This window comes from Eutrigla gurnardus (assembly GCF_963514095.1).
Source record: "Eutrigla gurnardus genome assembly, chromosome: 13".
NCBI lineage: Eukaryota > Metazoa > Chordata > Actinopteri > Perciformes > Triglidae > Eutrigla > Eutrigla gurnardus.
In genome coordinates, this window is record NC_139936.1 from 8,360,694 (window position 1) to 8,384,573 (window position 23,880).

General features: G+C 45.8%; 1 protein-coding gene across 3 annotated transcripts in view; it reads left to right on the forward strand.

Moving 5' to 3' along the window:
• Window positions 1-1,005: 1,005 nt before the first annotated feature.
• The window catches only part of emid1 (EMI domain containing 1), a gene marked incomplete at its 3' end in the record, with an annotated part of 47,006 nt that continues 24,131 nt past the window's right edge, over window positions 1,006-23,880 (forward strand). Inside the window, exons 1-3 of one of the 3 annotated variants that reach the window (XM_084025785.1) lie at window positions 1,006-1,702; window positions 7,490-7,603; window positions 8,340-8,443. In XM_084025785.1, coding sequence (XP_083881911.1) covers window positions 1,527-1,702; window positions 7,490-7,603; window positions 8,340-8,443 — 394 coding nt within the window. In that variant the 5' untranslated portion in view covers window positions 1,006-1,526. The remainder of the gene's footprint in view (window positions 1,703-7,489; window positions 7,604-8,339; window positions 8,444-23,880) is intronic. The other 2 variants (XM_084025787.1, XM_084025786.1) reach the window with 2 other exon arrangements.

Sequence of the window (23,880 nt, forward strand, 5' to 3'; positions counted from 1 at the left end):
GTAATGCTGCTCGTTCCGTTTGCACTGTACAGGAAGGGAAGGAAATTATGGAAGCAGGGGAGAAAAAAATCCTGAATGGAAACCGACCCCCGTCTCCCACCTCAGAGGTCAAAAATTATTTTCAGCTGCTCATGGCTGGAGGGATTTACATTAACCCTTACTGCTCCAGTTCCTGTTGGCACTATTGGCTGCACCTAGAATGCCACGGGTGCCCTGAAACCCAAAACTCTTGACACATCATTTTCTAACCCTCCCCCAGTCCCAAACCGTTTCCGTTGGTTGTGATTGAGAGCAGGTGGGCTTCCTCAGTCCCATTCAAGTGCATGTTGCCTCTCTCTCCCCCTGTAGTATGGGTGCGATTAGTGCCATGCCTGTCTGCGAGTGTCAAAGTCTCAATGCCATCTCTCGTTAGCTGAGAACTTCACCAAAACTATAGTCTACAAGCCAATTCCATAAGAGCTCTCAGCTGGCAGGGCTTGCAGCTCAGCCCTTCATGGGGCCTGAGAGGTGCAGTCACAGCCGACCACAGATATACATCATGGGCCCCGGGGTTTTGGTTGCAGTGCCAGGTGTTTAGTTTGGAGCAGGACCGCAGCCCCGTGGTTTCTGGCTGCTTTGCACTGTAAACCTACATGTCCCACATGTATGGGGCTGATGGCGGTTACAGAAACCTCAGCTATTCTGCTGCCACTGTGCCTGGGTACTGATGGCTCTGACAGCGAGGCTTCAGACTGACTGCTAAAGGCAAAAACATCTCAGACGACAGATTAAACAGACAGGGGGAACTTAATTTTTAAATATAACTTTTCAAATATAATTGGGCCAGGAGCTAGTCATGATTTGTTTCTATATTCAGTTGTGTTCACCAACAAAAAAACAAAACAATTGCTCATCACCGGATTTCAGAGGAGCCTCGGAGAAGCAGCAGCAGCAGCCCATAATTCATTTGGAAGAAAATAGCCTACAATGCGTAATGTGTCGTCGCCTTGAGCACGCAGAGAGGGGTTGAAACGGGGCAGGAGGAAAAGAGACCCAGCAGGCTGCGCGTTTAAAAGACCCGAGGAGACTATAAAAGTGGTTTCATGCCCGCTTCAGTCGAGGCTGGGCTCGGTATGCGCACAGGCAGACAGACAGGCGGACAGACAGACAGGCAGGGAGGTAGGCAGAACAGATAAGAGGACGGAGGACAACACACACTTGACACACACGCAGCAGCATTCAAGCTGCATCTCCACATCTCTGTCACAGCTAGAGACCGACGACAGGCGGGAGTTTACGGGGCAGCAGCTTTCTTTCACTTTTGAAGTCGGGACGTGAGACGCACGTGAGTGTTGGACGTCGTCTAAAAGAAGCGCATGTTTGCCACTTTAGTGATGCGCGTCTTCTCCAGCCGAGCCGCTGCTGTTTGACACACACATACACACACACACACGCATCGAGCTGGAGCCGCTAACCGGTGCGTCTCCTCTACCGGCGGAAGTTGGGCTCTTTCAAACTTTTGTGTCGGTACTTTTGATGCCACGGACATGGGACCGCGCCAACGGGAGAGCGTGTCCGCGCCTTGTACCAGAAGTGTGCTGTGGACGCTGCTGATACTCGGGCTGACGGCGTTAGTCGACGGGACCTGGAAGACGGGACTTTACAAAACCTACTCAGCCGGCTCGCAGACGGCAGCCTCTCACACGTCAGTCTACCAGAAGAGGTAAGGAGAAGCACTTCACAGTCACTTTATATGTCACCCCAATGCATGGACACACCACTGTGTGTTAATTCTCCCCATGTTTTGTCTATTTTTCAAACTTGGCAGCTTTTTTTTTTTTTACATCCTCATGTCAGTTTGACTGCAGAGCTGCTCCCATCTCCATCCATCCACCGGCTCCTATTGTCTTCCTGACAGTTGGTTTCCTTTTTCCTGTGCTGGCAGCACACACTGCTCTGTTGTGTCCCAGGTCACCCACCCTCTCTCTGTTTCCCCTGACAGCACCTCCACTATGCCTCTGTGTTGTCGTGCTCCTCATCTCCTTCATCATCTTCTCCCTCTCAGTCGTCTTCTAAGCGCAAGCCTTAATTCCTCACATCTGTCCGTGTAAGACGCTCCCTGCGTGGATCCCAGCGGTGAAGACAGGATGCATCTTGAATAAGTGTTACAAGACGGTGAACGAGGTGATGATTTTTTTAGGCAGGTAATAAAGTGCACGAGATTGATGGCTTAAGGAGAGATCATTGAATGAAAAAGTGTGGTGGGGGGATGAGATGGTGTCAGGAAATGATGGATCGTCTGTGCAGCAGCCGAAGTTGTTGACGAGAGCTTTTCTGACTCAGAGTTAGACTAAACTCTCAGAAGAGCGCTAACCGGCTCTCCCGTCCGGCACAGAGCCGGTGTTTAGCTCGGACTCTAGCCAGGCTTAATGATGAGAGGACGGTTCCCCTCACAAATATTTATGCTGTCAGGTCGAGAGTATGTGCAGACGACGGTGTGTGGGCCGAATGTGACCGGACCTCGTCCCTCCGATGAGGCTGGTTCTTCAGGGTGTGTCCAGGTGGCTTCCCCCCCCCTCCGAGCCAGAGGTTTGTGGACATGTTTACTAAACACAAGCAGCTGGGACTCCCACCACATCTGGGCTTCTTCTGAAGGGGGAGATGAGTTTACAGTGGGGGTCCCGCTGCTGTTTGTGAGCGTCAAGCGAAAAGGAATCTCAGGAGAGAGGGGAAACTGTTGTTTGGCGTGAGTCGGCCACCGTCTTCAGAGACGGAGGTCAGCGGGTTTGAGGTGACACGAGAGGGAGCTCAGTCCACCTGCTGTCTGGCCTGATCCGTGAAAGCAGCACGTTTATGATGTGTCAACAAAGCCAAACGGTGGCGGTGAGATTTCAGGGAGCAGAAGGGCTCTCTAATGGGTTTAATTAGCAACCTGACACTGAATGACAGAAACTTAACTTGTCACTGGGGTTCGGGGGAACTTCAAAGGGAACAAATATTCATTTTTAGCAGACTGGGGTTCAGTCACAGGAAAACCTTCTCCCGTACCAGCGCTGTCTTCACACAGTGATTACCCAAATCAAAGGGGATTAACCGCTCTTGAGTAATTTCACATTCGCTCTGCTGAGGAGCTGATAAAGTCACCCTTGTTGTTCCTCACCACTATATGAGCTCAGCACACACTGAGGGCATAGGAGGGAGCTGCTTCTTTATTTCTTGTCTAGCCCACTTCTTTATCCCCCCTCGGAGGACTTGTCATGGTCTGACAGGCAGTCTGAACCCTGTGGTCGCCCTCATTCCTCATACATCTTAACCGTATCGGCGTTTTCTTTAAGCGCGGCAGATGACAGAGGAGGTAAAGAGATTCCAGTTTCATGTCTGGGACTGGGACCATATACCAGTGTCGAGCTGCAGCTCGTCATTTTGTAAGAAATAATTACTCAAATTTGATGAATTCCCTTTCCTCAGTGTGAGAGTTTGTTTTCAAACATTATAAACTGAATATCTATGGTTTTTGGTCTATTTGCTTGACAGAATCTACTTAATACAACACACTGGACTCTTGGTAAACTGTGGTGGGCGTGTTCTACTATTTTCTGATATAGATCAAACAATTAATCAAAGTAATAACAGATTAATTGATGATGAAAGTAGTTGACAGCTACACTTAAAACATAGCAAAAAAAACCACCTTGCTTTTCAAATGTGAATATTTGCTTACTTCTCAAGTCTTCAACAATTGTTAACTGCATCTTTATGTGTTTTGGACTGTTGGTTGGACACAACAAGACAGTGAAGACATCAGTTTCAGCTTTGGGGGAAATCTTGATGGCTGTTTTCCACTGTTTTATGAAGGATTAATCAAATAATCTGGAAAATAATTCATATAATTAGCCCTTTATCAGTCTACATAATGTTTCATGCAGTTTACCAGTCAACAACATCAGCATTTCAGCCCCATTCATGGCTTATAGTCCGGCTGTATGGATCCATAGGTGGGATATTAGTCAATTCTTCGGTTGAGAGGAAATTCCTTTGTACTTCCAGCTTGAAACATTTAAAGATGCACGCTGACAAACACCTCGGAGCTCACAGGTGTCCGGGTCTGAAAGCTCAAAACAGACAAAGACAAATGAGAGTTTTCCTTGTTCGTCCGAGGCTGCTGTGAGGAGTCACTTAGCCCCGACCTTTGAGGCCTCCCTGTGCTGCTTTGATGATCTTCACTGTCCTCTGCACACGGCAACTTTGAACCTGCAATATGATAGCCTACCAGCCCCGATACTCTCTATTAACTCATCATTCAAAACACTATTATTAGACTCCTCTCTTATAGGCTGCTTTGCTTGTTTCCGTTTTTCCTAAAAAGCTGCGGATCATGACTCCAGGGATGTGGTTTCCCTCTCTCTGCATTAATTCCACTGTGACTCTCTATTTTTCTCTTTGTCATTGGTTGTTGTACCACATTGATCTTGTGTATCCCGTGGGACCAACAGTGCATCATAATGGTCTTTCCTTCCATTTCCCTGTTCCCATCGGAAGCACCCTTTTGTGACCTTTTATGATAAAATAACCTTTGTCTCCTCTCCTCTCTCTGGCCGTTTGCCACATCTGTCCATTGTCCTTTGTTCTCCTTGAGTGTTTTTCCCGCAGACAGCAATCTAGAGAAATTCCTCCCTATTTCTATCCATGCTGCATTTCAAACATATCTGAGTGCTCCTCCTCCCACGGCACGTGAATAGATGGGTAGATGGAAAGGGAGTTAGGACTGGGATATTTTTCACAAGCAGTTTTTTTTTTTGCCCTCATCCACAATCTTGTCAGTTCACACAGCTTAACTCCCAGCGCCTTCCTCCCCACGCAGTCTGCTGCAGAAAGTGCACTTACTCAGTGTGATCATGAAACACACAGGCTGCGTAGCGTACAAGGCCAAATGAGGGCTCCTAGAATGCAGCGTACTGGTATAACCTTTACAAGAACATGAACTCTGTCAGCATTTGCATTCATTTAAGCGCTCTGCGTTCGGCACCTTTTCGTTTCCTCCAACGTTTTACTGTTTTGGCGTCCGGAGCCTTGAAGAGCAGATGGGCCGAAGCTGTGATTTTTTTTTTTTTTTTTCCGTCCCTCAAAGATTGTGGATTTCTTTCATAACTGCTGGCCGTGGCCGTGTGTGACTGTGAGCGATGGTTGATGATTTATTTAGCTTGGACCCGGTGGTTCACCGTGTGCCATGTGTGCTTAGAGACCTGATACTCACCGAGTGCCTGCTCGGTGAAACAGCATGGTGCTGGTGGGTTTCACACTTCATAACACCAGTAAGAGGAAGGTGTCGACTATGAACGAGTGAAAGACACCAAGTATGAATAAATCCTAACATAATTCAATAGACCATGGATATAATTCCCCTGCAACAGAATGAGGAAGGTTATTTGCTGTAGAGCTTGTAAGTAAGTTTTTAGCCTTTAGTCTTTTACCTCCCAGAGGAGATAAAGCTGTTATCTATTGAATATATTTATGCATCTCCATCCTCTGCAGTGGACAAAGTGGACATTGTTCTTGCTGCTCTACTTATTATGTGTTGTGTAAATCACTCACGTACGTCATGCAGGTATCGATTGTCGAGCAATCTGGGAAGTAGTCGACTCTGTTATGCCAACTGCTTTTGATATTTCATTCACTGAAGCGTCAGCGCTCGGCATTTCCTCTTTGGTAATTGCATAAGTGCAATGCAAAGAGAGCGGGGGAGGGGGCACTTCCCGCCTCATACCCCCTGGTGACGATCTTAGCTGTTCCCAGGTGAAACCTCCTCTCGGCCTGGGAAACTCAGATGTTTATCTGTTGGGTCTGGAGGATAAGTGGTGGGGAGGAGTCGGGCTTAGTATCCCCTCCTCCCAGCTCTACCTTGACCACAGCTCAGCACAGTGTCGGGACGTTTTCCGACGATGATTAGGCCAATTTTTTTTCTTGACAAGGGAAAGCAATCATAGGGTAATCATATAGATTTGTGTTCATTTGTGTAAGCCGAAGGCTGATGGATTTACTGAGATACATGAATGGTGGGCTTGTATTTTAACAACACATCTGGCAAATAAATCCCCTACTCCCTTTACTTGAGAACTTTAGGATTAATAAAAAACGGTATCACCACACCTTTTTCTTTTAATAGTCTCTGAAATATTTTGGCTCAACACTTTTTAGATTTGTAACTTAATCTGGAAAACCTTTTCCGAATGGCATTATGACATGATTATTACATGAATGAAAACCATCAAGATTAAGAATCCAGACAAAACTACACCGGAGAAATGGTCCCACCGTAAAAAGACATTTCCCAGCGTGCTCAGGTCTGTGTGTGCGGCCACCACCACATGTGGGGATTGTTAATGGGAGCTGGTTCAGGGCTGCTTCGCATCCTCCGCCGTCGGCAGTTTCCTTTAGTGTAAACCGTCTCTCACACACACAAACATATGGTCTCACGTATTGACAAACAGACTTGTGGGAACACCCTCCCACTCCTGCCAACACACTGGCAGCAGAACACACAACGGGTAGTTCAGTGCCACACAGTCTCCTTTGTGGTTTTTCCACATAGAGCCCCCTTTCTATACATCTATTGATTGTGTAAACACAGACTATAGTTAATGTTGTCCTCGTTTCTCCTCCGGCTTTCTAAAATAATAGAAACATATGGCAGCTCAGTGTGTTTCCATACATTAGAACGAGCGAGAAGAAGAGTAATCACCCGTCAGTGTTTTGTTGATGTGATCCTCTATCTACTCCTGTTAGAGGCTCACTCAGTGAGGATTAAACCAATAAGCTCTCATATAAATCACTGTTAATTATTTTAACCTAATTTGGTGTTTTTTAATCTAATGGTGGCATCGAGTTCTTATATTGGAATTTGCTTGTGGAGGCGTGAGAAATAACTCCATCCTCACTTTCAGATTCTTAACCTCTGACCTTTACATAAGTGTTTTTTCCCCGAGCAGGTTGGTTTCTTCCTCCTCACGGAATCCGGATTCAGTGTCTCCAGAGGCCTCCCTGGAAAAAGGAGTGGACTCCTGACCCAGAATAAAACCGTGTTGGGAGAACGCTAAACTCCGTTTGGGACCTCGTCCCTCACTTTATTCCATCGTGAGGGACTTTACCTCTGAGAGCCAAACGCAAACGGATGTGTACTGATACAAAAGAGAGACCGCAGTGTAAATACAGCCCCACAATGCACCCCTTCAAATCTCGTGACTGATTAAAACCGTGTAAACACCATAAAGAAGTTTCAAAACAAAAGAGTGGGAAGGGATGGGAGTAGTGAACTCGCGGGAAAACAACAGCGTATTGAATGAGACTGCATGGCTAATTTCCTTTTGTGAGCGTGTTATAGCGTGAGTGCACTTGTTTGAATGGCTCCTCTGTGAATAATTTACTTTGAATGTTTTTTTTCTCTATCTAAGAGTAACAGCTGTTGTTTTATTCTAAACCTTGCATTTTCTGACTTTGGCTCCCTTTATTTCAGGAACTGGTGTCCTCATACGGTCACTAAGACGGTGACGTGCCAGGTGCAGAACGGGACGGTCCTGCAGCGGGTCTACCAGACGTGCCGCTGGCCGCAGGGATGTTCAGGAGGCAGGTGAGAAGGCCGCTTTTTAAGTCATGTCAAGCTCACACCTGTCCCAGGGTGTAGACTAAAGGCATTCTGGGAAATGAAGGAAGTAAACATAAAAGAAGAGACACTAAGGGGTGAATTCACAAAAGGATTGTGGGTCTTTTGGTGCCGATAAAGCTGCACGTTTACGACAAAGAGGATTTTCAGAGCCTCCCTAACTGAGCTGCCGAGCAAATAAGGTCTCCGTGTTCCTGTTCTTCAGCAGTACGCCGACATTCCACGTAAAATCGGCCCCTTTCTGTGAGCCTCATCGCAAAAAACGGTCCATTTCACAAAGTGCTCATAGCCACACGCTGTTAAAGTGGAATCATTTGCACCTTCAGAGAGTTACTGGTAACTGAAGTGCCTTTATACCGACAGACTGGGATATTAAATCCAAAATCCGGTAATTCTCTGTCACATTCGAGTTCCTTCCCTTTTAGTTTTCAGGAATGTCTTTGCACCTTAACGGTGAGGACCTGTAGCTCAGTCTGAAAATGCCATTCTTCTTCTTCTCCATTGTTCTGCCTACTGTGTTCTTGGAGCAGAGGCAACATTTATCCTTTGCCACATAGATAATTGCAATCAGATGAAAAAAGGGCAAATTGCACACAGCTGCAAAACGTTATGGCGTTGTAATATCATTAGAGCAGCATCATTAGAGTAGCATCATTGGTGAATCTGACCTTGGCTTTAGATCTTGTGTGTGTGTGTGTTTCAGCTACAGGACCGTGGTCAGACCTTCCTATAAAGTGGTGTATCGCACTGTGACCTCTCTGGAGTGGAAATGCTGTCCGGGATTCAGCGGCGCCGCCTGCGAAGAAGGTAAGTGAAGACAGAGGGACTCGTGTTGACTTGCACACATTAGCTACACAGCAGCTGATTGGAATTGAACAGCAGTTGGCGCTCTTTCAGGGGGCCATTATCACAAACCTGAAAAATGGTTTAGTGTGACTCCGTTTTCCTCTTTTTTTTGTCATTCTTTACCTCCTCAAACTCACTCATTTATCCCCGATCCGCATCCCTCTGTTTTTGGACGGCTGCCTTACAGCCTGCGTATGCGCCTTCCAATACACGTGTCTGGGTTATACTTTAAAACAGGAGTGATTTCCATTAGGCTTACATAAGGCAGCTTCTGTCTTCTAAATGAGGTTAAGAAATAAGATCCTTCAGCCTCTTCGGGGTGAGTCAGATACTTCCACATTATTAATCAAGTTTGATGTGTTCATTGTAAGAGTGCTTGTACTACGTAAGGGATGATTCTTGTGTGCGGTTTTGAGTTTCTTATGGTCCGGCACGGAACCAAGTCTTCATGCTCTTAGAGTGCCATGCTATTTTTCAGTAGCTGCCCACCACACACACACACACACACACACACACACACACACACACACACACTCTCTCTCCCAGTGTATAATGAATCCCCCCTGGCACTGGCCCCTGTGTCTCTGCAGTCTGGGGAGAAGGGTGGAGTGTCTGTTTATGTGGGGACCCTGGACTTTGCTGGGTGTAACATAAATCGCCAGGCTTTGCTCCACAAAGGACAATAAATGTTTACAGTGTTTAAAGTGGTCACATTTTTGTGGCTTTTTTTCCCCCCTCTTTGATGCCACCACTCCCAGGTGAACTATAAGCAACTCCCAGGCCTCCCAGTGGCCTGGAAGCGGCTGCGGTGGGGCCTCCACTGGAGACATTTCTTCACTTCAAAACCCCCCAAATGTTCCGCTTGTTTTAGACCTTCCTCACTCTCAAAGTCAAAGAACACATAGACATTCAGACAACCCAGACTTTACTTAACAAAAGCAGGGGAACACACAGTCAAACAGGGAGGAAATTATCCAATTAAGTTGTTGCTGGAGGAGATTCCCCTCCGGTTGTCATGGCAGGAGGGGGCTGTCGAGCCAGCGGGGATGCTGGGATTAGCCACTTATCTGAGCGTCGTTCCGGGTGGCTCAGATCACAGGCGGCGCTGAGTGGAAGTGACAGGTCCCATTCACAGGGCCTTTACTCCCCGGCACCATGGATGCGATCCAGGGCCACCGGAGCTTTGTTCTGCTCCTGCCGCGTGAGCAGAACCTCTTGCCAGCGTCAGAACCTGATACCCTGCTGCTGTCTGCCTCATTCGCTGCTTTAAGGAGAAATAAAAAGCTTGCCACACGGGCAAAGCTGGAGATTGGATTGTGCTTAAATCTGTTGCCATAGTGTTGCCAAGTGAAGTTAAAGCTGCGCGCGTAGTTCGGTGGGTGCAAGTTTCAAATCCAGGCTCTTAATACCCCGTTTGTGGCTCCATCTGAACATTACTTTGTGGATTTCCAGACGGCTTCGGGCACTTGTTTGACCTCGAGTCAGGCTGAATCAGAACGGCTCGGGACAGAAAGCACCTCTCTACATAAAAGAACGACTATCATGCCTTTCGAAATCTACTGTCTGGGTCAGACATTAAAAATATATCTCATCTTATAAATAATTAACACCAGACACATATATCTTTAAAGACCTCTTTCAGAGCCTCTGTGATGGTTATATACCTCCTCCCTTTTCCTCTGCTTGTCTGCTCTTCTCAGACTGTGGAAAATGTGTATGATCCACTCATTTACTCCCGCTGCCCTGCTTTCATTTCCAACCCGTCTCTCACCGGGATGACCCCAAAGCCCCGGGTCACGTCTGACTCCCGAGGCCGGTCTGCATTACAGCACATCTTATGGGGCTGCTTTAAGGTGCAAGAGAGGAAAAGAAGTGCGTTATGAGCTGAGAGCACAACCTTGACATGTCTACCTTCTAACTGGAGATGAGGGAGTTGTTTTCTCTTGTGTACCTCCGTCCTCACCCTCCGTCTGCCAGCCGATTGGTCAACATACGTAAATCAACAGGTCCAGTCTTAAATAAAGATAACGTGTCTCTGTTTGAGTTTTACATTTTGCGTTTCCAAAGCAACAGAGACAAATGAGAGAACATTATGGGAAGAGTTCACGCCATGCTGTCATCCAGTCATACGCCGGCTTATGAGGCTTTTTGGCCTATCAAGCTCAAAGTGAGGGCTCCAAAAGCAAAACATTACATCAGGCCCAGGCTGATAAACAAACTCAGTCCTTCAGAGTCCAAGCAGAGTAAGATAACACTGCATCAGACAGGCACCTTTCACATTTACTCGTTTTCTTATTTCCCCACCCCAACCTCAGGACTTGGCTGGAATTCCAGGCCAGTGGTGTAATTACTGGGTCCTAATTGTTTTCTATGAGGTTTGGGAGATATTGTCTTACTTGTGGACCTGGAACACAATGGTCTTTATCGCTGATTGAGCTTGAGGGGGGAAAAAAAAGCTAAAGTATTTGCAGATGGAGGCACTTTCATAGCCTGCCAGAAACGGGGATTTAATGTATGCCTGGTTGGCTTTGGCATTCCAAGTAAGTAAATGCTTATTTTCAGATGGGATATCCTAACCGGTGCTACATCAAACACAAATATCCAAATTATACCACATTTAGAAGCAATTTCATGATCTGAGAATATCAACTGTAACCCATAAAAGCGACATCATTACATTAGAGCCGCCTCTCAAAGTTTTTTATCCCATACAGGTTGCATCGGCTTCAATATGCGATGAAAGGCGACTGCACACTCAGCCTTGGAAATCAGTAAAAATACATTTTGGACTTTGCCCTCTGTATTTTAAATTTGATAGAGTCTTAAGATGGACTAAGATGACACTAGGAGACAGCAGTGGATTCCTTTGCTTTAATTTGATTTATGACAGGACTGCACTTAAAAGAAATATGGCTGCAGCTTAGCGCAGGAGGGGGGTCGGCATGCAGCAAAACATATGGGGGCGGGGGGGTGTAGGCTTGAATTAGCACGGCTGTCAAAGCTCTGCCACGGGGGTCCCCATCAAGCCGTATCTCGCAGCCAAGCGGAGGCTGCGGTTTTTTGGGTCGCAATTACAGTGTGGCTGGGAGGCAGAGGCGCGCTGTCTGTAATAAGCCGCAGAAATGTAATCTGTGTTTTCACAGCTCAGCGTGGCTTATCACAGGCCTGCACGCTAAACCCCGCGCTTCAAACATCAGTCGGGCTGCAGCTTGCCATTAGCAACGCAAGAGTGGGAGTGCGTGGACGGCGGTGCATGTGCATGTCTGACTGCCAGAGTGAATGTGTGGTGGGTGGAAGAGCGAAGGTGTCGAGGATTTGGGCAGCTGTTCGTCGTGATTAGCTGCTTTTAATGGCGGCGGGCTTTAGTGGCTGTGAGTGGGGGCGACCCCGGACCTGAGGTCAGAGGGGAGGGATCGGCACAAGAGCGGGTGACCTCTTTAGACCACACAGAGCAGCGCCATCAAGGTCATTACGCGGACGAAACGGGGAGTCAGCTCCTCCTCATCCAGTCACATTCCTCCATCCCCCTGTGTTCCCATTAACAGGTGTTAAATATGTTATTCTCTCTTGCTCTAATTCATCAACAACAACAAAAAAACCAAAACAGATTCGATGTCAGATTTAGCCACAGAGATCCACAAAGACCCATAAATCACACGCAGGACTGCAGCCTGTGTGCAGACGGGCCACAGCAGCAGATCTTCATGCTTATGTAAATGGCCAGCGCAGCACAAGTGCCGAGCCCAAATTGGAAGCAGCTGAAGTTGAGGCGAACTGGGCCGAGGGCCCCAGATGAGATTAGACATGGGAGCGTGCAACCATTTCAACCCACGCTGCTCCACTCAGGGGAATTGTCCTTAGTCATTAATTAGCAAACAATGCCACTGAAGATAACGAGCAGCCAACCTAGAATGAAGTAAATCAAAGAGTGGAGGGGAGTTGTTCCTCCGTCTTTCCAGCTTTCTGGTCTTATGTAAGTGTCCGTTGATCTGCCAGGTTTATGAGAACCCCCAAATTATACTATTGGAATATATACTAATAATTATGGTAATAGTATTATGACATAATTTTAAAGTGGTTCATGCAAACCACAAACAGAGCAGTGCAACAGAGCATAAGAATTACAATTATGACTCCCTGTGCCTTTTTATGGTTTATGTCTGTAAAAATGTAAAGCCAAAGACAAGAACAGTAATGTAATTTTCCATCAAGATTAATTTATTAATTAATGTATTGATTTGATATTGTGTTTATTCGACATATATGAAGTAAATATCCTATTTTTTATTTGCATCTCATGGAGTTTAGTTTAGTTTTTAAATCTAAAATAAAATCTTCAAGAAATGCAGATACTGAATTCTTTTTTTCAAACTTTCATACATACTTAGCCTTGACTCTGAGTTAAGTTTTTATGTATTTGGCTCCTGAACTGGAAATGCCTCTTCTGCTCCCTGATTTATTTATTATTTCCCAAGACTTCCCCCGGGAGTGCATTGAAAACTGTTTTTCCTGACATAAAGTGGGCTGAGTCAGCAGTTAGAAAAAACAAAACCTTCTAGGGATGAAAATAGACACACACACACACACACACACACACACACACACACACACACACACCATAGCAGCTGGGTTATCTTCTGTCCCCAATAAAGCAGAGGCATTTCCCCTCGCCCAGTACTGGACTGGTGTGCTGACGGAGTGACCCACAAACAGACAGGCTGTTAGCGGCCTGATGGATCACGCGATCAGGATCAGAGAGAAGAAAGACGAGCTCTTCCTGGTCAAGATGAGGCCAACTGAACTGGTCACGGAGCTGTTATCATGTAGACAGATAAGAAAAGCCTTTTGAATCCTCCTCACTTCTGGAGCTGTGAGCTCTGCCTCCGTTCCCTCATCTCTGATCCTCCGCTGAGCGACCATTAAAGCTGCATTATCCCCGTCTGCTCCCGGCCTTTCAACATATTGCCATCTTTTATCTTGCAGGTATAGAGTGGCTGTAGTGATGTAGTACTGTGTAACACAGTCCTACTGTCTTTAGGTCGGCTCTGAGAAGGTAGCATATTAGGCATTTTGATGTCAGTGTTAAGATATCGGCAGCATTGATGGAGTAGGTATGATGCTGTGATGCTGTGATGAGTTCAATTGCTGCTTATTGCAAATCACCTTTTCTCTGATAATAAAAGTCCACTTTAATTCCACTTTTTTCCTCTGTATTTCACTTCCTAAAGCTGCATTTTTCATGACCTACTTTTGCTTTTACTTTCACTATTACACATACACAGGGCTTTTAATGGTGGCTATTTTCTTGATTTAACTAATTTGATTAGAATTCATTTGATGGGTAGAAAACGCAGAATGAATAAAGGTCGATTTCCACTGTGGTCATTCAACATACAGCAAAGGAGACAACAAAAACATAAAAATGTAGCACCAGTCGAGACGAAAACATGTAATGTCAGGAAATAGTGAAAAAAATGTCTATTCAAATTGGTGACCAAATAACCAAATCTCAATATATTCAATATACTTTCCTATAAAACCAAGAAAAATAACGCAAATCTCCAATTAATCGGCCATCAAGTGTTATTTTCTCTCAATTGACTAAACGTTTGAACTCTGCTACACAAACTCACTCTTTCATTCTCTTGTTGTCAGTAATGTGAATCCCTTTAAACCCCAGTTATGTCTCCATTCTCCATTTGTGGTGCAAAAACATGAAGATACAATGAAAACAGTGGGCTTTGGATGAAATATTCTATTAGTGTATCAGTCTGTGGTTTCTCTACACTCCCAGTAGCCCTCGTGATCTAGCTGCTCATTTGTCACTGTTATGACTTCATAAACATATACAACGCCACATAAGAGAGGCTGGAGTGTTGTGGCACAGTGGGTGGGGATTTTATGAAGCCGACCCTAAAACCTCCACTCCCACTACACTAAACCACAAACAGACCACCACATCACAGAGATGCTGCTGTGGTGTGTCGTGGTGACATCATTTATGGCCTCTCGTATCACAGACCTCCCAAACACCCCCCCCCCCGGGACGGCCTCAGTTTCCCAGCCACTAAAAGCTGCACTCTTGAATAACGTGTAGAATTTGAAAGCCGTTGCCCCCCCGTCTGACTCGTGAGCTCCGTTTCAAGATGGTCTTTGCATATATTTCCATTTGCTCATCGGGTTGTGATACGGCGCTCGGCGGGGATGAGGAGAGCGGTGCTGATGGCTGTGATTAGTTCTGGACTGAAGACGAGATCGGAGAAGAGGCTTGGATGAACTGCACCAGCAGCCGGCCTAATTAGAGACATTCCTGGTTGGCTTTCAGGGCTCAAACCTGACAGAGGAGCAGCCGCTCACCTCGATGGAGCCAGTCGTCTTTACCAAAGACAAATGACCTCACTGGATTTGCAAGAAGAGGAAAGTGTGGAGGATGAGAGAACTCGTCTCTGGAGATCATTTGTGATCCATAAAGCTGAAGCTATACATGTGTGGAGTGGTGGGACGTGGGGGACTCTTAGACCCACATAGACCATATTCCAAGCTTTCATCTGAAAGATTACTTTGAGATGCAGCTCAGCAGTGTGTCTTGAGTTATTCTAGTCATAAATCAGAATTCAATAATTGAATAAACTAAATTGTGAAAGTATAAAAAGGCTTAGAACATTATGATAAAAGTATATGATGCCATGTTCTATTAGGTCTCATACGTTTCAAGAGACAGTGATCATCATAGAAATCACAACAGGTAAGTTTACACAGTGACGTCAAGCTTCAAAAAATGTTCTCACTCCAATGAATCTGAGTGTCTAAATTATGGTATATTGATTGTGTGTTTAGTTAGCAGTTAGCTGTAGCAGCTCACATTCACCCCAGGACCGCCCCGCCTCATGTGACATATCACACAAAAGCACAGAAAGTGCACTTTTTCCCGCGGTAACAGAGCATGTAAGACATGGATCATTTAAAGGAAAAATCTCCTTTTCTGCATCGTCTGGGCTTCCCTTCCTATCCACCCACATATGAACCTGCACACACATTCAGGCACGTTCGGTCTGCAGTGCGCCGCAGACACCGCTTCCCTTTTTAACCGTCTTCTTGTTCACATCTTGTTGGGATCATCGCAGGGCCACAGAGGGACGCTCGCATTGTTCAGGAAGTGTGGTATGCTTCACTGGTCCAGGATCAGTCCAGGAAGAGGTTGTGGCAGTGTGCTGGTGTGGCTGGTGAGGGGCTCCGAGCCAGAGAGGCCCAGCGGGGTGAGCTCATTAACAACAGGACGTACCCCTGAACCTCTAAACCCAGGCCTGCATTCCGTCCGCTCCACTGCCCCCTGGGACTCATCCAGGGGGGCTTTAACAGCCCTGTTGTTTTGGTTGGACCCTCGCCACAGCCAGAGCCGAGCTGTGCATGACGACCCCCCCCTCCCCCCGCCTCAATCAGGACCATAAATACAGTCCAGAGAGGGTGTCTGTGGGTTCCTGCTTCCTCAGGTGTTTATGGCTCTCTCACTCATTCATCCTGCGCTCGCAGCCACAGCTTGGCAGCAAACAAACACTCGCACAGTTTAAAAACACCTGCTTCCACACACACGCACACACACACACACACACGCACACACACACACACACACACACACACACACACACACACACGTATCAGGTTTGTATGTACAGACAGACACGTGACTCGGACTGTGTTCAACATAAATCACACCACAGATGACTCGGGTCACACGAAGGCTGAACTTGCTGACTCGCTGTAATCAATGAAGCGTCTCTCTTCCCCGTTTCTGCACGCATACACACCGTACATGAGTTGCATGTGTGCGGTATGACAGACTGACGGTAGACTTGATTTGTGATTTAGACACATTAGGCCGATTGTATATTATCAGATCGTTTGGGGCTTTAATTATGTTCTCCCATGTAATTGTGCTCGACTGTGATAGGGAGCGATCACAGCAAACATTAAGGTTTGCAAATGACTTCATGTTGGCTTCACTTTTCGCAATCTCAATGAATCATTTAAGCAATATTTTCTGTTTTTCATGGTCTAATGTGGAAGCAGTTGATAATTTTGGGCTTTTGGCATAAGGGAGAAAGCATGTTAGCTGTTGCATAGCTGCATAGAGGCTCTGATACGCTGAAACCCCTAAAAGTGAAACATAAATGTGCCTTTAGAGGTCCAAGTCTCACTTTTTTGATAAAACATCCAGCAAATGACATGCTTCTCATTTTACACATTACAGAATGAAAGAAAACGAGGAGGGGAAAATAAAAGGTTGAGTTTCGCTGTGGACATTCCTTAGATGTTCACAGCGGTTTCATGTTTGTAGTTTTTTTCTCTTTTTGAGTTTATTGCCTGAATATGTGACTCAGTTTTGTGAAATGAAGTAAAATATTGATACCGATATGTCAGAAACCACACGTACATTTCTGAGGGTCTGGGACTGAACCGCTGCCTGCACTCAAATTGGTCTCTCTGAGCCTTTTCAAAGCGGTTACCCTCTTTGGACATCCCCCCATCATTACATCCTATTTACAAAAGACCAAAAGGATTATTCTCAGTTAATGCGTTTTATATGAACCCTTCACTTTGCCTGTGTAAACCTAGCTTCTCGAGTAAACAGAGCCCTATTGAAGCAGAGTTACTAAATCTGCAGCCAGATGGGTTCTCGACCCCGAGACAAAGTGGAGAATTACAGTTTGTCCTGAGACTCGGAGCTCGGCTCCCTCTTCCCTTTGGCCTCGCTCAAAGGAGGGGAAGATCTATTCCCTCTCTGCGAGATGCAGGAAGAGATGAATGTGTAAACGGAGAACGGCCGCACAATGAACGGGTGGCGCGGCTCCAACGGGACACGTTTCTCCGAGCGCTGCCAGGTAGACAAAGAGAGCCAGGGAGCGGAAAAGAGGATGTGTTTTCCCTCCTTTCCTTGTTGTCACAAACTGGGATGGCCCTGTTGTGTTAAGCCAGGCGAAGGCGAAATATTATACGGGACGTGAAGAGGAAATGGAGGGGTGTTCTTAACTGGAAAGGCCTGTTCATGTTACTGTTAAAAGGACAAAGAACAGGCTGAAGTAATAACCATGATGAGCATCATTGGTTCGTTCTCTACGAGCCATAACCACAACGGTCCTCTTGAGGTAATTTATCTTTTCATAATGTTACTGAACTTTAGGAGTGAAATTAGATTTGAGGCTCCCATTCCTTTTGTGCGCTCTGTCTCACAGTCCATGCACCGCTACCCCTCTGGGTGTGGGTGGGTAGCCAAAGGGACGCCAAAGGGGTGAAAGGGCAGAGCGTTGAGGGGTGCACGGGTTTGCGCTCTCCTGCGGAATAATAGCAACTATTGTTCCTGAAGTGGCAGCGCTGTATCGAGAACTAGCGCAGGAAATACTCATTCCGTTTCCTTCTTGAATTTCTGAGACGCTTCAGAGCCGTATGTTGTGAAGTGGTCATGCTAAGGGAGGACAATGTGTCCCTTTTAGCGCCTGAGGATCGGTGAATCAGAAGAATGATTAAAGGAAGATGATTGACTGAGATAGCCAGGGGAATATTGAGTGCACTTTGTACCGTAGTGTTGTGGTCTAACTGTCCTTTGTTTCTCTGCGGCTACACTGGGGTCTGCCAGAAATAAAAAAGACTCCAGAGCTCATTAAGAGTGACTGTTAAGTCTCAGCCGTGGATTAATACTCTCTCTGTGGATGACTAATTGTGACGGAGGCCTCAACACACTCCCGTGATCAGCGTCGGGACGGGAGAGGGAATGCTGGGAGATGAATTACAAGCACTGCTCAGGATCATTCATCCATCAGAGCAGCTCTTTCCCCGCCAAGCTGGAATTCCTTTCCCCTAGCTGCACCTGACAGTGCGGAAACCTTAGCCCGAGCTACCGCCAGCTCACTTATTGTTCCAAAAGTGCAGCTGACTTTTTTTTCAGGAGGCTCTGAGTCACGACCGAGGCAGCTTCTGTCAGCAGCGAGCTGCCACCCTTCTTCTCCGGAAGAGTCTGGACGGTCGATCCGAGAGGCTGTCATCAGCAGTTTGACTCCGATGCTGACGTTTGAATGGAAGCTGCTAATGAAATGTGTAAAGGTTGACAGGGAAATGGAATACAGTGGACTACGCAGAGGGACGTGCTTATTGTCCACAGATGATGCCACAGGATGAATAGCTTTTCTACCATATGAAGAAGTCCACAGAGATGTTGCTAGACCGGAAGTCATTATAGACTCCTCAATTACAAAATCACTGAACCGGTTTGCAAAGTTATATTAATGTCTATGTCAACTCTTTTGCAGAATGTTTCAGTATCTCGTATGTAAGTTTAGGACTTGTATGAGAGGAAGGGGATGTGTTGCTGTTTTACGCTTGTTTGAATCTCATTTTTCTGCAGAAACGAATCACACAATCACTATTTTGAACCCTGGAGTTTGAAAACTACCTGGAGCACGAATAGCTACTGTTTTTACTCCATCATGTTATCCCTCATTGAAAAGTACAGGGACAATTGGGTCTAAGAAATTTAGAGGACATAGGTTTACATCTTTTACAGTGTAAACTTGGACATTATTATGTTCTTTATAGGTTTCAGATCACAGTGTTGAAATTTGTTTTATTAAAATGTATGTTTGCAATTTGTGTTAATGGACCTTTTTGACTTTCCTCAGAAAAATTTGTATTTGGTTGTTTGTTCAAAGGGAAGACCATGACAAACATATTTACTTATTGAGTTTAGAAGACTTGTTTGACATACTAAAAGTCTGCCGTTTTACCTATCTCACCACTGCTCCATACTTGACCCGGACTACGACATGGCCACCGTGTGAATGAGGTCATGGTTGCACAAAGCTCAGGGAGACACAGAAGTGGAGTCTGCATGACTCAGCCGGTGCACAGATACAAGGATTATCACTGAACTTTGTCGCTCTGAAATCAGCCCAGAGCCTCGGCGGCTGTATCTCATGATCTCATGTATGAATTATGATAACCCTTTGCACTTTTTGAGTGTTTCATCCTCTCACAGAAACGGAGAGGAGAGCCAAACGGCATAAAACTACTTTAATTTTCCACTTGTGTTGATCATCTCCCTGCCGAGTGATGTCATGGATAATTCTTTATATAGCGGTCTGGTATATAGTTTTATGTAGATGGCAGTATACTGACTTTTAAAGGTTGGTCTGCCCTAAATTGTCACTTGTGCTTTTAACAACTTTCATAAATAGTTTGAAGACTTTGCAGATAAACTAGAAATAGCCCACAAAGTCGGCAATTAGCTTTCATGTCTGGTGTGTAGCTGTTGAAACTTAATCTCTCAACAGTGACTTTTACGAATCCGTTAAAATGCGTTAAATGGCCGAGGACGGAGGGTGGCTAAGAGGATTAAGGGCTCATGAGAGGTGCCGGTGATGGTTTTTGGCCGACTGCTGAATCTCAAAATCTTTAATAAGCCGCTGCTCTGTACTTTCACCTATCTGTGTTCTCCTACTGTGAAGCAGCACAAACACTCCCTCCGTATCTTCCAGCATCTTGATATACTGTACGTTTCTTGGGCTCGGAGTCAGACAGAGGGACACATCCATCCGTTTTTAGGGCAACGCCAAACGCCTGGAGAGATCAGGTCATTGTCGGCCAAGACCTCCAGGTCCGCTCCAGAGCTCCGTGCACACCGCCAGACATCGGCGATGACGAGGGGAGGACACACACACACACACACACACACACGGCCCAGATGTTTTATCTCGGTTTGTATGTGTCAGAGCGCCCCTCTCCCTCTGACGGAGGAGTGTTAATCTCTGGAGCTGGGAGCTCGGCACGTCGCCACGGCTGCTGTGACTGGGAGCTCTGGGAGCACTGGGAGCACTCTGATCATTTACACCACGCTGACCAAGGGGGGTATTGCCTGTGCACGATTTAGACCTGAAAAGCCACAAAGACCTATAGTGTGGCCGCTCCCCTCCTCTCGATCATGAAACTTTATCTTCACTTTAGTGACTTGAGCAGATCTCTAACCTGCTGCACATGAATCATGATCAAATGAATCATTGTATTCTGTTGTAGTTCAGTGAAGCTGTGCTCTATCACTTGTTCTTAGTTATTGAATGAGACACAATCATTTCTCTTGTAGTGCTTAAACGTCTTGGTTACTAATTGATTGACCAGAATTAATAAATAGAAATGGGAAATGATTCTGTCACATCATTTATCAAGCAAAAAATTCCTTTTTGCTGCTTTTCTTTGTTTCATAGAATCATATATTGAATATCCTTGAGTTTTGGACTATTTGTAGGACGAAACAACTATTTGAATAATTATGATGGAGATTTATTTTCTGGTCTTTTTTTCTGGCAGTTGATTAGCTGAGCGATTAATCATAATTATTAGGCAAACGTGCCAAAAAAAATCAGCTTCTCAGTTGTAAATATTTGTGTGAATAACTTGAGTTTTGGTCTTTTTTTTTTGGACTGGACAAAACAAGCAATGTGAAAATGTCAGCTTGGGCTCAGGACACTTCTGATGGATATCTTTTACTCTGTTTTTATTGCACAGACCAAACCACTATTGATGAATCAATCATAGAAAGATAATAGTTACTTGCAGCCCTACTACAGATTGATGTTACTGAGGTGTCTACTGTGGAGTTTGTCTTGAAGTGTGTTTTCCTCACAGTGTGGGTGCGAGGGAGTGCAGTGGAAGGCTGTTGTTGGAAAACTTTGTGGATGCCAGCAGGGAGGAGTTTGAAGGGGAGCTTGTGTTCCTTTGTAATGCGCTGCTAAGATAAGGGCAGCGTCCACCACGTCGGCCCCTGCCGGAGCCCCTCGGGGTCGGCCGACCCCTGTTGACCTGAAACTGTGATCACACGGTCTGTTTTATTAGCTGACGTGATGGATGGCTCGCCGTTGTTTGCGTCTCGTTTGGCCTGTTGTTTCTCTCCACTGTAAAGGCCTCGTTTTGATCCGTTTCCTCTGATCCTGTAATTTGCTCCCACTCCCCTCCATGGGAGCCTCTCCTCTCTGTGTGTGTGTGTGTGTGTGTGTGTGTGTGTGTGTGTGTGTGTGTGTGTGCTTTCATCCTCATGGGCCTGTCTTCACACAGGCAGCTCTGTCTGTGGGCATGTTGTGTTGAAGTGCTTTTCAGAGATAAGACCCTCATTCTGATGTGTGAAAACACTGTGAATAGAAGCATCCCATCTTCCTCCCACTATCTCCTTTTTTTCTCCTCCTCTCTTATCTTCACTCCTTTTTCATTTTCCCCAGCAATTTTCTCATTTTTCTCTCTCTCTCTCTCTTTGTCTCTGTCTCTCTCTCTGTCTCTGAGTGATCTGTAGCAGAGGCGGTAAATTGTAGTGCACTTGCTCACTCTGGGAGAGTTCCCGTGTCACAGGCTTCAGCCTGAGAGTTACGGGGGGAATGGATGTCAGATAAACAGCCGAGCACTCCATCACCTAGCAGCATCTCGGACTTGGCAAATCGCGAGAAAGCGTTGGAAATAAAATATCATTGAAGGAGGAATAGTGCATCACTTAGAGCTCTTCTAGACTGATTCATCCAGAGCCCTCTCCTGGATGTGTGTGCCAAAAAAATCCAAGAATCCTCCACAACTCATATAGCTGGAGTTAATCCGTGTTTTTGAAGCACAAAATACCATTTTAGTAAGGAAAACAAATATTTTAATGTTCCCCTAAAACAATTTTGACATAACCTGTAGTTGCTATGATGGTTTGGGGGAGAAAGCAGATTGTTTTTCTTGATACACAATGCATGACCATTTAATTTTCTATTTGAAACTGACAAAATAGCAACAGTGCATATATTTGAAACAAATAGAAACCTGTCCTGTGAATGTCATTTTGATTTTCCATTTCTTAGGCTTTTAAATGAAAACGTAAGTCACGCATACAAAACTCCAGCGACACTTGAAGTATATAAACATTTAGCTTTCAGTGAGTATGTTTTTAAACTGTCATACATGAAAGACAACTTTTTAAGAAAAATAGACCGGTTTTACGTCACCAGGCTGTTTCTCTTCGGCATGCACCGTGGAAGAAGGTGAAGTTGTGCCAGAATTCCTACTCAGCATGATTCAGTCACACACACACTCACTCACACACACACACACACACACACACACACACACACACACACACACACACACACACACACACAGGTGTGACAACAAAAGACTCCTCCTTTTCTTTCATTTTCCTTCCTTTCTTTCCTTTCCTTTTGGTTCCGTGCCCAAACCCGGCAGGACCCTGATCTGGAGTCTGCCTTGTAGAAACACACCGTGTCCGTATTTCGGTCCTCTGCTCTGCACCTCTTTAGCTTATCATCCCTTTGTAGAGCCCACAGAACATGCATACTTATCTCCAATGGTGCAAAACACAAACAAAGCCCCTCATGCTTTAGGGTTTCCATCTGTCAGAGGAAGCAGACAATAGACAGAACCACATGTTGGAGTAACGCTGGCCAGACCTCAGGTGTCCTCGCTGATTTTGGGCTGGTGGGTGTTTGGGACGGGGGGGGGGGGGGGGGGGTTGACTGTTTTACTCCAGACAGAACCGAGATAGAACATGTAAATGCAAAGAGACACCTGTGCTGAGCGCACACGAAGCGCACAAAGAGCCTTCATGAGTTATAATCTCCCATCTGTGCTGATGAAATCAAGAGCAGGGATCTCCGACCGCCGTGCACACACACACACAATCAACGTTGTCTTTTGTTTGCTCAACCGTGATTACGCTGCGGGGTGCTGAAACGCTCTGAAGGTCGTTTTTTTGTTTATTTCCGAGGAAGTTTCCAAAACATGCCGTACCCAAGTGTTTGTCTTCAGGATTGAGATGATGCAGATAGCTCTGGATATACATCGTTTAGCCTTTGAAATTCCTACACGCCGTCATTAGTGTCGCCCACTGCATGCACGGTGTTCTCCCTGCTGCAAATGCACAGACATTTCCTGTTAATATGGAGTATATTTGAGGATACACGTTTATTTTCAGTGTGCCCAGAGGGTCTCACCGTGTTAGCCTTGTTAATCCCTCTGTTGTATCTCTGACAGCAGACCAGAGCTCTCTGCCGTATCTGTGTATTTCTCTAGCTGTGGGATATTTTAGTGATACAAATACTTAACACGTTGTAGAATCACGATAACGACTCCACTTCCTCTGTGTTGTCTTACATGGATTAGAGAAAACCTGTTTTTTCCTGCCGGAAGGGGTAAAGGTCAGACGCTGTACTGATCTGTTGAGGTCACTACGCATCAGTCATCGTGTTTGTTTTGTCTGTCTTCTGTTTTGCAGGATGTAAGATTTATCCGGTGTAAAGCCCGCGGTGCGACCGGGAGAATGAGGTCCAGATTGTCGCTTAGTCTTACACATACATCTTCCATTTATGTCTTCA